This window comes from Typopeltis vanoorti, chromosome 3 (assembly GCF_054136105.1).
Source record: "Typopeltis vanoorti isolate ZY-2024b chromosome 3, IOZ_Tvanoo_1.0, whole genome shotgun sequence".
Classification (NCBI taxonomy): Eukaryota; Metazoa; Arthropoda; class Arachnida; order Uropygi; family Thelyphonidae; genus Typopeltis; species Typopeltis vanoorti.
In genome coordinates, this window is record NC_143551.1 from 61,360,364 (window position 1) to 61,373,680 (window position 13,317).

At 35.3% G+C, this 13,317-nt stretch overlaps 1 protein-coding gene across 1 annotated transcript in view; it reads right to left on the reverse strand.

Moving 5' to 3' along the window:
• Positions 1–13,317, reverse strand: part of Ccz1 (vacuolar fusion protein CCZ1) — a 173,409-nt gene that overhangs the window by 32,814 nt on the left and 127,278 nt on the right. The window contains exon 10 of the mRNA XM_090415643.1: positions 8,138–8,249. Within this exon, the coding sequence (XP_090271769.1) occupies positions 8,138–8,249 (112 nt within the window). The remainder of the gene's footprint in view (positions 1–8,137; positions 8,250–13,317) is intronic.

Sequence of the window (13,317 nt, forward strand, 5' to 3'; positions counted from 1 at the left end):
AGGCTTCATTCCGGCGATATAAACATTATTCAAATTAAGGGGATATTAAATCCCACATTGTTTTAAAACCGAATAAGAAACTCAAAGATTGGAATCAGAGAGTTTCATGCCGAATATAGTAAACTATAAAAGTATTGGCGGTTACTAGCGTGAGCTAATGCAAGTAGTCCTAGTATGTAGTACAATCTCAGGCAACTCGTTGCAAAGGTAGCAGAGTATATAAGTTCTTTTCGTTATACCCTTTGGTATCTATTTGGTCTAGCTACTCGCTGATGAAGCCTCAAAAAAAGGCTGAAACCAGTCTGGGTAGTGACCTCCCACCATAATGTAATAACAGCATACATTTCCTAGGAAATGTGTTTTTACATTATGGAAAATACCAAGATTAGGGATCAGAACTTTCCCTACCTTTGCAACGAGTTGCCTGAGATTGTACTACATACTAGGACTACTTGCATTAGCTCACGCTAGTAACCGCCGATACTTTTATAGTTTATATATTCAGCATGAAACTCTCTGATTCCAATCTTTAAGTTTTTATTCGGTTTTAAAACAATGTGGGATTTAATATCCCCTTAATTTGAATAATGTTTATATCGCCGAAATGAAGCCTATTGGCTCTTTATATTTAAGTAGAATAACATGAAAATTAAGCAAGAACACAAAAAAAACTACAAGTTTCACTGTGTTCTTAATAGTGAACCTATACAAAAGTAAAATATTTCAGCTACTTGGGCAATTTTTTTGTAAGATGTTAAACAAGGCAAGAGATAATGGTAAGCAAGACTAATATCGTGAACAGCCAGATGACTACATTTACATGGAGTAAAGAAATCAGCCAGAACACAAAATAAACAAAACAGATAATTCAACTCAATTCTAATTTGTGGATCTGAAGAGTTAGGACAGAAATAAATGAATGAAAATTGCATGGATGAGTTTGAGTTTATATCCCAAAAAGTTAGTTTGTTTGGTGTTCCTGTGAATAAATGATATTTATCTGTTTTATTGTGTTTTTTCTCACAATTATTAGTGTTTAATATACATTACTGCTGATTTTCATGTTTTTAAGTATTTCATGTATGTCATATCTGTTGGGATATTGTAATATAATAGTAGTACCATTAAGTCAAAAATGCACAAGAACAGTAGTACAGAAAAGAGAAATACTAACTTGTGAAGTGGAGAACAAGGCATGTCCCACCAAACAAATAACATGCCAATACTGAAACAAATAAGACTGATAATGAATTAACTACCAAAATCTCAAGACTGAAAGAAATTATTACACAGATGACACGAGAATTATAAGTCAAGAAGCACTTAGAGGCAGCATTATTGTGTGCTCATCTGTTTTGGACTTTTTTAATATATTCAAGGATGTCTGCATAAGTGAGGCATTAGATATATGAATAGCACTCTGCTAGTTACCCAAGTGGTCATGCAGACAATAGAGTTATCGATACAAAAAAAGTCTGAAGGTAGCTAACTTATTATGTCTACACAGATGCCAAGAGTATCAAGAACAAATGATTGGAGTTTTTGCCTGGACGAAAATACACTGTGGCCTGAGGTTATAGACAATAGTGAGACCATACTAACTGCCATCGAGGGTAAAGGGTACAATATTTTTGCAAAGGATAGAAAGAATAGGGGAGGACGGTGGCATGCTGCTAATGATACTGAATTATTTGAGTACAATTAGGGTAGAAAGCTATGATTGAAATATTAATAACTGTATGTAGCAGTTAGCTTTAAGCTATCTGGTGTGAAATAGTCTAATAAGATCAAATATATGGTAGGGTGCTGTTACAGACCTATTGAATCAGTTTCAGGTGATGAAATCAACGTAATGGGTGCTAAATGAGTAATCATCATGGATCGTTTTAATTATCCAAACATATTGGGTAGCAATGAAATCTCATGAGAAGAATGAAGCATAATTTACTGAGCTGTGGCAAGACAACGTCCTCAAGCAACCTGTGATAACAGAAAACTCGAGGTCAAAGAGTATAATTGATTACAGCATAAGTGAGAGCTTCAGTTAAAGATGTGACTGTTCTGCCTCCAGTTGGTGATAGTGATTATGCTGTATTGACCTGAGAAGTGCCAGGTCAATGGATGTTCAATGCAGAAAACATTAAATGCTAAAATACGAACCAGGAAATCATGATAAACTAAGGAGAATACAAATTTCTGTCACATGGTATTGGTTGTTAGACAAAAATGAAAAGCAGGGCAGGAATGAAATGGATGTGCAGTATATTCTTATGAAAAGATGATGTGGAAGGAATGCCATTTGCATCAGGATGATGTCAGTTATGAAAATCATGTCGCAGGCCACAAGTGTTACAACTATTGTATGGAAAGCTAAGTGTATGAAAAGAAACTGGCTCTGCAAGCTAAAGACAAACCAAAAGATTTCTACTGTAATGTTGCAAGTAGAAGACAGAATGAATGTGAAAGAATAATGCTACTAAATGCAGAAGATTGTTTAACTAATGAGCGCCCATTTTGCTAAAACTATCAACCTAGTATATGCAATGTGGAGCTCTGATACTTCTACATTGAATGAAGAAAAGTGTATAAGGAGGAGATACCAGAGCTGTTATATAAACTGAATAAGAATTTGGAAGTTGAGTCTGAAGTCAATTTCCAAATTCAAACGATGGATACATTCACAAACAATCACTCCCCCCCCCCAATAGTATGGGATTATAAAAACTTTATATAACAGGGCTAAATTAATTCAGATAACAGTGTCCTCTCAATGGAACCTGACCACCTTTACAAAACCTTAACCAATAGCACCAATTCTTACCATATCCAAAAAAACCATTAAAACCCCAAACCTCTCCAGAATAGAGACCACACCAGAGCTGTCACCATTCCTTATATCTGGGGCGAACACCTGAAAAGCTATCTAAAATATTAAAAAAATACAACCTTACAACTACTTACAGACCATATAAAAATTGTCATCCTTTATCCAATCCAGTGAAGAACAGCCACAGTCCCTAATCTACCAGGTGTTCATCTGATCCCTTGCAGTTTTAAACTATCCTACTATGGCCAACAACAGAATTGCTGAACATAAAGACTATATGTTTCCACCACTACAGCTACTTGGAACTTGCTGACCATGCTTTGGACACGCACCCTAGAATACATTGGTCATCGTATGTTATGCTTTCGCACAGGCCCTACACATTTTACCATGTAAGCTTCCGTAACCGATAATCCCACGGAGTAGATTGGTTGCTCCTTATTCCCACTAGTATCCCATTTCTGTCGAAGCTTGTGTTCACAGGGCTGGTTTGCCTGCTTTGCAGGAGGAAAACCCCCCCAGGATAAACTGGGGGACAAAACCCTGCTGTCCACGCCTAAGACCAGCTAACTTGGTGGTGGCTGAGGAAGATCCTTAAGCTCCTCACGTCGTTGATGGGAATCGAACCTAGGACACTCCCTCCCCGGGCATATGGTTGCAAAGCGCATAAGCCACTCGGCTAACTGCGTGGACTTGGTTGCATGAAACTGCACCAAATTTGGGAAGCTTTCATCCTCTGTATTTCAGTCCAACAGTCAAGCCACCCACAATTTAGGACTTTAGGCCTACTCTAAGTTGACATGCTTTGGCTTCCTTACTTAGTGTAGTACTTGCACATACTTCTTTATATTTTGTTCCCTGATGATGGCAATTTGACTTTTCCAAAATATTGGAAGTATTAAATTTATTTTAGTTAATATATTAGTCAACATAATTTCCAGTTGTTAATAACATAGGTGAGACTTTTCTTATTTCTTACATCTCTCCATGTGAATTTGTACACATTTTTATGTAAGAATAGGATGTTAGTAATAACTAGTCTATGTCCTGAACAGAAATCCAGCAGGAACTTACCATTATTATTAGCTTTACTCTTTTTTCCAAATTTTCCCAAACAATGTCTGTCTGGCAATCATTTCCTACTCTGCTGCCTTCTTCTAATTCCTCAAAAAATTTCCTCTGTTTCTTCCTCAGTAGACCTTTCTGTGGTATCGTATGCACAATTAAGTCTTATTTTCTAATTCTCCATTCTTATATCTGCCCATATCACTCTACTTGTTACTGCCTGCTATTCAAGGAGATCATCCTTGTATTTAGTATTGAATACTATAGCTACTCCTTTTCTCTGATTGTTATTGCCTGAATATAATATAATAGAATAACATTTTGCATTTGTTGCTTAGAAAGATCTCACCTGTTTTTTTTTTTTTATTTATTTCAGTCACACTTTTTATATCAATCTGGTACATGTTTAACCATTTGGTAGTTCCATTTATTTTCCATTGATGTGTCTTATGTTGATAGTATGAATCATGAACTCTGCTGATGTTGAATTGGGATGTGTTCCGAGATTTGTTTCAGTAACTGACTTTGAGTTGTTCCTCCTGGTTTCCTGACGACAATAGTTGGGCCCTGTTTCATTGATGTTCCATCCAGCATGAAAAACTGTCATTATATGTCATTATTTTGCATTAAGACTACAATTTGGTCAGCTAAATCACAAATTGCCAGAATGCACCAAGAGAAGGTTAGGATTGGACATTAGGTCAGAAGCTACAGTCAGTTCTATACACTCCTTAAAAGGCTACATGCAGGTCTCCCCCTAGTTATACAGCTTCTATCCTTAAGCACCCCTAACTTTTACTTAATAAAGTCAAATATGGAAAACATGCTTGGTTGTTTTGTGGACACCAGGTTTTGAGCATTTTCTTTTTTCTTTTTTTTAACAGCCCATTGAATATTATCAGCTTAGCAATCTAGTTGTACATGGTATTCATGTGTTTTGTGTGAATGTGACAAAAAAGTACATAGTCAACATAGCATATAGAAGAACTGGACACAAAGTGTCATCCTGCACAGTGACATGGAAATACCTGGAGAAAATGCAAGCAGCAAAAATTTGAGTGCTTCCTAAAAAGTAAATTTAGGAAGCACTCATTCATTTCCAAATATTGGAACTGATAAGATAACTGAACAGATTGTCAATTGTATGAATTAATAGCTATTCAGAACAAAAGTAACATTGGAGGAAAAGAGGAAACTTAATTTCTTGGATGCTGAGGAGGTGATTATGTTTAAACCAAGAGTTAAAATTATCCCAAGGAGAGAAATTTCATGTGTTACAGATGATTTTTCAAAAGTAAGATCAGAAGCCCCCCCCCCCCTTACACACACACACTGACTTCACTATTAAGAAAAATCAGCATTAAATCAATAAAAAAAAAATCAATAAGTTCAGAATGATTGGTTGCATCTGCATGAGAAAGACAACAAAGAGCATGTAAAATAAGAAGTTGTTATCCAAAAAAGTAGACTTGTCAAACACTCTCTCTGGAATGGACAGGACATATCAGAAATCAAAATAAACACTCACAAAAGCATACCTTTGAGATCAAAAGAGCCAGTGTCATTATGAAAAGAGAGATAAATGGGCAAATTAGAGTTCAGGTTCTATTAGTAAAAGTAGGTTTGACAGAATGGAAATGGAACTATCATTAAGGTTGGAACCAAGCCCACATATATTTTAGAAGTGGATCTAGAAAGTTTGAGGTGGTTTATAATTTTCCACATGTAATTACTTCTCTTTGCTTGACTTTTTTTTTGTAGTCTTGTTCTACAGATCCATTCAGGATGCAGTTGATGTTTCAATGTTCCTACCTGTTTTCAGTCTTTCAAAAGAGGGGAAAGGAAAAAAATTTGTCTTTATAATTTCTGACATCAAATTCCTGATATGTATCCTCAGAGTATGTACAGAATATTATGATAGTACTACATGAAAGGCTACATCATTCCTATAGACAATTTTCTTCCATGTTAATCTACTACACATCATGAATCCAATATTGTTAGATCATATATTTTGGACTTCTAAAGGCACTTCGTACTGTATCAATCCAACAAGATCCTAGCCTTCCTATAGATCTCTTCCCCACCATCCTAATAAAAAACACCTATTCTTCTAACCTTAACTCTTCCATTCTGTTTTAAGTGACCATACCACTTCAGGTTAGCTCTGTTCACACACACATGCCTGAATGCTAACATTAAATTCCTTCCTAATATCCTCATTTTTAATATGATTCTGCCACTGATGTCATTTGTTCATTGCTTCAACATTTCTCAGAAATCTCACATCTGGGATCTCCAGTCTTTGATCAAGTGTTTTATTTTTAACCCAGCTGTCAGATCCATAAGATAAAATTGTTTTGAACACTGCCATGTATACAGCTAGTTTGGTGTTTGACTTAATTTCTCTCTTTTCCATAAGAGAAAAATTCATGTTCCATAAAAATTTATTCAGTTGACCTCCTATCATAACAGTCTGTAATTCTCTTGTTTTAATTTGTCATCTTCACTGAAAATTGTGCCTAAATAGCTGACCAAATTAAGCTGATAGCTATAATTTGATCAGCTAAATCCCAAGTTGTCATTCTATTCTCGTCTGTTCATTAACTAGATAGATACCTACTAATATGGTGCATCAAAAAGGTGAGGACTGAACATTAGGTCTGAAGCCAGGACTGGTTCTCTACAATGCTTAAATGCAGAGAACCATTCTCCCAGTTATCCAGCTTTGACCCTTAAGCACTTCAGCTAATTCTTCAGTTAAGTCTTGCATTAGCTGAAGTGGTTTAATAATGGAGTATTACACAACTCTAATCAATACTAAATGCTGAAAGAAATGGGTGAAAAAGTAAACCAAGACTTTGCTTCCGAGTCCAAACATGATGTGTTGTCACTTTAAGCCTCCAATAACAAGAGCAATGATATTATGCAGTTGATTCTCACTATAACAATCAAGAAATTTAATGACAGCTGATATGTACCTATAAAACAATCATTACTATGACAAATTCATTCACTCAATGTAACAAATTACTGAAATGTCCTCACCAAAGATCTACAAGTGCATGCTATGCTAAAAGAAATTCATTATACCAAGCTACATACACTACTTTTGTGGTTCCTTCAAGTTGTTCCAACAATGCGGTTGGAACAACCTGGGTTCAAATCCTGTCTAGGATGTGAAAAATCTTTAATAAGGGATTTTTGACAAGATGAATTAGCTAGTCTCATATGGAGATGGATTTTTCCTCCCAGAAACTCTGTTTTTCATTCCATAAAACAAGCAAACTAGTTAGAACACACAATTTACAACAAAATACACTAGCCTCACAGTCTTAGTTGTTTCAGCTGTAAATACAAAATAGCCAACCAACCCTTCAAGTTCACAAGTGAGAGTTTAGTGTACAATCACAATCAGATGGAAGAATTTCTGCTGACACTTAGTGATAGATAAGTTTTCTCCAGTCTAATGGTGGACTTAACTAAATGATTATCTTTTTTTTTTTTTTTTTTTTTTTTTTTTTGTTAATACATACATAAAAAAGATGTATAACATATAGCAGAACAATACTATGGATAGGCAAATGTTAGAACATGTGGATGTTGCAGTTTTGGAGAGCCACATTTTTAAGAAAGCTTGTTCCACCTGGAATGAAAGTGAAGCATTTTAGTCTTTTTTTTTCCTTTTTCCTTTTTTTTTTTTTTTTTTTTTTTCCAGATGAACTATAAAAGGATGTGTGAGCCAAGTGCCTGCTCATTTTGTAACAGGTTTAGAGGAAAAGTGCAGGAATAATGGATATTCATTTTGTGTAACATACGTATGAAAGTACCTGCTGAAAAAACATAAGGCCAAAACAGACTGCATGTGAGATAGCAATTGAAGTAAGTCTGTGATGGAGATCACTGATTAGCTGAACTACCCTTTGCTAGACAAAATATAAATCTGAATCCATTAATTTAGATTAACACAACTCAGTTCAAAGTCAGTTTTACAATATAAATAATGTCAACTTTCAGATAGCAAACAACAGTATAACAAATTCACTCACTATAACAAACTAATGAAGAGTTCCAAATGAAACAATGCAGGCAAAAATACTAAGATTAAATAAAATTCAATATAGCAAATTATCCACTAACAAACTATTCCAAACTATGAGTCTACTATAGTGAGTGAACTATAAATGATAGCAACAAAAATAAAACTACTATTTTATAGTGAAGCAAATGTAAAATATCTTATACCTGTTTACAGTTTTGGAATATTGGTCTCCAACCTCAGAAGCCAAAGAAGAAAGCTGTGGACCAAGGAATGTGTCAAGAATTTTGAAGAAATTTAATGACAGCTGATATGTACCTATAAAAAGACAGCATAATTTAATTTTCAAAAATCCTCATCAACAGGATGGAATCTTTCAGTTTTGAATATACAGCAAAGAATTTTAATAATGATTCCTGAAATGTACTTCCCAGAATAACAATAATGTGCTAGTCAACACACTTAAGTTTCCTAGCATAAATTTTCTTCCATACTGTTTTATTATTTCTTAAGTGGACGAACTCTCTTCAGCTGCCTTGTGGAGAGAACACTAGTCCAACAAACTCCCAACAAATGGTTTCCTGTTTGAAGATCCCTGTGCTCTGCAGCCTAGTTTTGCCCTTCCTAAGAAGATTTGGTCATCTATCAACATGATCAGAACTAACCAGGGCAGATGTGGCTACCTACTGCATAAACGGAGACTGTCAGACCACCCTTATTGTAACTGATTCCCTGTGGCCTAGACGTTCACTCATATTGTGAATGATTGCCCAAGGCACCAATTTCATGGTGGTGGCCTCCAGGACGTCCACGAGATGACCGATGAGACCCTGGATTGGTTTTCTGGTCTGGATATTGACCTGTAGCTGCTTTTGCCATAAGAATAAATAAATTTCTTAAGTTTCTAATTTTATTTGTCTCTATACTTCTATCTTTATAGCCTAGCAGCATCCATCTTAGTTTTTTTTTTCTTCTTTTAAATTAATTCATACTTTACGGACAAAAGTTAATTAGAAATCATCATTAAAAATGCATCACTTTTGAGACTTGTGGTCCCCTTCCACTTCAAAAAAAAATAAAAACAGACCCATCCACCTCCCTCCATGATTATTATTTTAACAAATGTGATGTAAGATTTTTCAATTAAAATTTCTGGATGAACAAGTTTCTACTTTGATCTTTCTTTATGCTTCTATCTTTATGAGCCTGTGTAATGTGAGCCAGAAAAAAAAACAATCTCACTCATTTTATCTAGTCAACATTCAACAGGCTTTCAAATATCAGCAATTCTACTTGCATTGTAATACAATGAATCACTGTTAATTCAAAGCATCGAGGAACCAAAAAACTGTCATCTCCTAATTAAACATTCATTTATAAATTGTTTCCGCAAAGTTTATTCCTGCCTGGAAGAAGAAAAAATCTTGATCACAGGCTCTGCAATCTTTTCTCTACCTCTGGTTCATATAAGAAGTTCTGCCACAATTTTTGAAAAGCTTCCTTGTCATCTTCTCTCCCACTTAAAAAAAAAAAAATGCAGGCATGAATCCTGCCACTGGCATGGATATTTCTGAATGTCTTTAGGCCTCACACTGCTCCACTTATTGAAGTGACATGAAAAAAGCTCCACCTTTGGTCTCTAGAGCAGTTTCTGGACCTGTGTAAAAATAAATTTTAAAAATGCATACAAGAAATAAAATAATAATAATAAAATAAAATATTCTTTAGCCTCCACAGTACTGATGTACTACAGATTACAATCTTCAATGGTGAGAGGAAAAAAATGCACACACACGCGCACACACACACACACACACTGAGATCATAAATTTTAAGCTCAATAAAACTTGATAAGTTTTATTAAACAAACACAAAGCAGTAAGTGAAAAAAAATTCTGATCCCCTGACATGCAGAAGCTACAAAACTTCATATTCGCCTTCTAAATCCTGCATCTATGCAACATCAGATTTAGTCTTTCCTATAAATCTATTTCTGTAATTTAACTTCAATAATCACTATAATTTTTTTAAAACTAATTTTGTAAAATAAAAGAGTTGATATTTCACATCATCTCTAGAACATAATCAACAAGAAGTACAGGATACTATGGTAGTCCAACATGAGGTTGATCAGCTTGAAACTAGTAATAATTTTCTTCCAAACTAATTTATTATTTGTGAAGTGTCTGTATGATCAGCACTTAACATTTGTTTTCTAAGGCACCCACAACCACATCAATCTAGAGCTTGGTTTTCATGCCATTTCCCCCCCCCCTTTCAAAACATCAGTTCTAACCTCCCATTTCCCATTGTGGAATTTAAGTGACCATACCACTTGAAATTATCCCTGGTTACACATTCTTGAACACTAATAGTGTTCAACATCCAGTTTATTTCTGATATCATAATGGTGGAGTGCTTAAAGGTCAAAACTGTATAACTGGGAGAAGACCTCCACATAACCTTTTAAGGAATGCAGAGAACTAACTGGGGCTTCTGACCTAATGCCCAACCCTCGCCATCTCACAGTGCATCACATCAAGTATCTACCTGGATACTGAACAATCGAGGATGAGATAGCAATTTGGAGATTTGGCCTACTAAATTGTATTCTTACTGGCATAAACCACAATGCAAAATGACACAATTTCATACCGGTTGGGGAATCACCCAGTTAAACAAAGTCCACGTTGTTTTCATCAGGGAACTAGGATGAACAGTGCAAAGTCAACTACTGGAACAAATCTTAGAATTCATCCTAACTCAACATCTGCAGAGTTCAAGATTAGTACTAATCAACATAAGCATCAACACAAAAGAAATGGAACTAGCAGAAGAATTGGATAAGTACCAAATTGACATAATAGGCATGACTGAATGATTGAATTCCATGATTGAATTGACAATAATAGGCATGACAGGTGAGATCTTTCTAAACAACAACATATACAAAATGTTACATTTAGGCAATAACAAGAAAAGGAAGAAGCAGCTATAATATTCAACACTAAATATGAGGATAATCTTCTTGAATGGAAGGCAATATCATGGGGGAAGTGGACAAAGACTTATTTGCAGCTATGGTCGCACCAAAGGTTCTACTAAGCAAAAAGAAAAAGGAAGAATTTTTCGAGGCATTAGAGAAGGCAGCTGACACAATGCAAAAGGAAAAGTTGGTCCTTGTTAGAGATCCAAATAGCAGAGTAGAAAACAATTACTAGACATATAGAAATTTTTTGGAAAATTTGGAAAAAAAGCACATAGCTAATAATAATGGTAAGTGCCTGCTGGATTTCTGTTCAGGATATTATGCATTAGTTATGAACAATACCATGTTCCAACATAAAAATGTGCACTAATACACATGAAGAGAAGATGCAAGTATTAAGCAATCTCATTAACTGTTATAGTTGACAGCAATGTTTTTCCTGCTGGTTCAAAACAAGAGTATAGAGGATTTGAAATAGGAAGTGTTCACTATTTAGTTTTTAACAGGATAAAATTGAATTTCATATTGAAAAGAAGTGTGTGCAAGAAAGTTTTAAAATGAATCAAAGTTGAGCAGCTTTCAGATGTGAACTGTAGACTCAATACACAAACATCATTCAAGAAAAAATGACTTTGAAACTAAGAACCAGACCTTGGATATTCAATGGCAAACTCTGAGGAAACAGTGATTGATTCAGCCAGAGAAGAATGTGGTGAGGTTGTTTATGAAGATAGAAAAATCCTAACTCTATGGCAGACTAAGGAAGTAAAAGAGGCAGTCAGGGAAAAAAAGAAAGCATATCAAAAGTTTCTGGCAAGTAAGTCAGCTTTGTACTATTAGAGAATACAGAGAAAAATGTAAGAAAGCAAAGAACTGTGTAAAAACTATCTAAACAAAAGTCATCAGAAGACTGGTAAGAACAAAGAAAATAAATATCAGGAGAGTGGCAAAATATTCTGGAGGATATTGAAATAAATTAAAGAGTATTGTAAAGTGAATCCGACATGATAAAGATGACATGAAAACTGAAGAAAAAGATATTCTACATATCTGCAGTAATTACGGTGAAATATTGCTAAATGAAACAAGCAGAGTCAGCACGGTAGTAGAAAACTCCCAACAGAAATGCAGTCAGGAATACATATCAATACATGAAGTAGAAAAAGTCATCAAAAACTAGAAAGGTGGAAAGCAGCTGGAGTGGATGAAATCTGACCACAAATACTCAAATATAGAGGTATACATGTTTTACATTAGGTGCATTGCATAATTCAAAAGACCTGTTCAGAAAGTTAAATTCCAGATGAATGGAGTAGATCTCTCATAGTATCAATCTATAAAAAGGGAAATAAAACTGAATGTGAGAATTACAGAGGTATTTCCCTGCTAAGTATTCTGGTAAAATTTATGCAAGTATACTTGAGAAACAGCTAAGAATAATTGTGGAATAATAAATTTAGTTTAATCCTTTATCCAAGTGTGAGCAAACAAAGTTTGCGCCTGAAAGTATCTTCAAGACTGGGGTAAGGTGGTACAACACCAGGGCACTCTTTGCAAAGGTGGAGCAAGCTACCAACACTCCTATCTCAGTATCTCCCATAATGCAAAACACATCTCCTTGCGGATATGTCTAATGTTATGCATTAAGGGAAGGGCCACAACCCAGACTAGTTTCGACCTTTATTGAGGTCTCTTCAGTGGGAGCCAGGCCCAAGTGGAGATACCAGGCAGAAGCATTAGCAGGTCATCTCTACCTATAGGAGTTGCCAAACTTTGTTTGCTCACACTTGGATAAAGGATTAAACTAAATTTATTATACTCTAAACAAGTGAAAAATAAACTTTCAACATCTTTCTCTAAATCCAGAGTAATTTATTAAAAAAGGGTGGCACACCATTTGGCAACTCCTATAGGTAGAGATGACCTGCTAATGCTTCTGCCTGGTATCTCCACTTGGGCCTGGCTCCCACTGAAGAGACCTCAATGAAGGTCAAAACTAGTCTGGGTTGTGGCCCTTCCCTTAATGCATAACATTAGACATATCCGCAAGGAGATGTGTTTTGCATTATGAAAGATACTGAGATAAGAGTGTTGGTAGCTTGCTCCACCTTTGCAAGGAGTGCCCTGGTGTTGTACCACCTTACCCCAGTCCTGAAGATACTTTCAGGCACAAACTTTGTTTGCTCACACTTGGATAAAGGATTAAACTAAATTTATTATACTCTAACCAAGTGAAAAATAAACTTTCAATAATTGTGGAAGGGAAACCTGGTGAAGAACATGCTGTATTCAGACCAAATACAGGTTGTCAGGATCAGATTTTTACTTTAAGACAAACAGTTAAGAGATGGTGGGAATATAACAACGATTTGTAATTAAGTTTTGTAGATCAGTAAA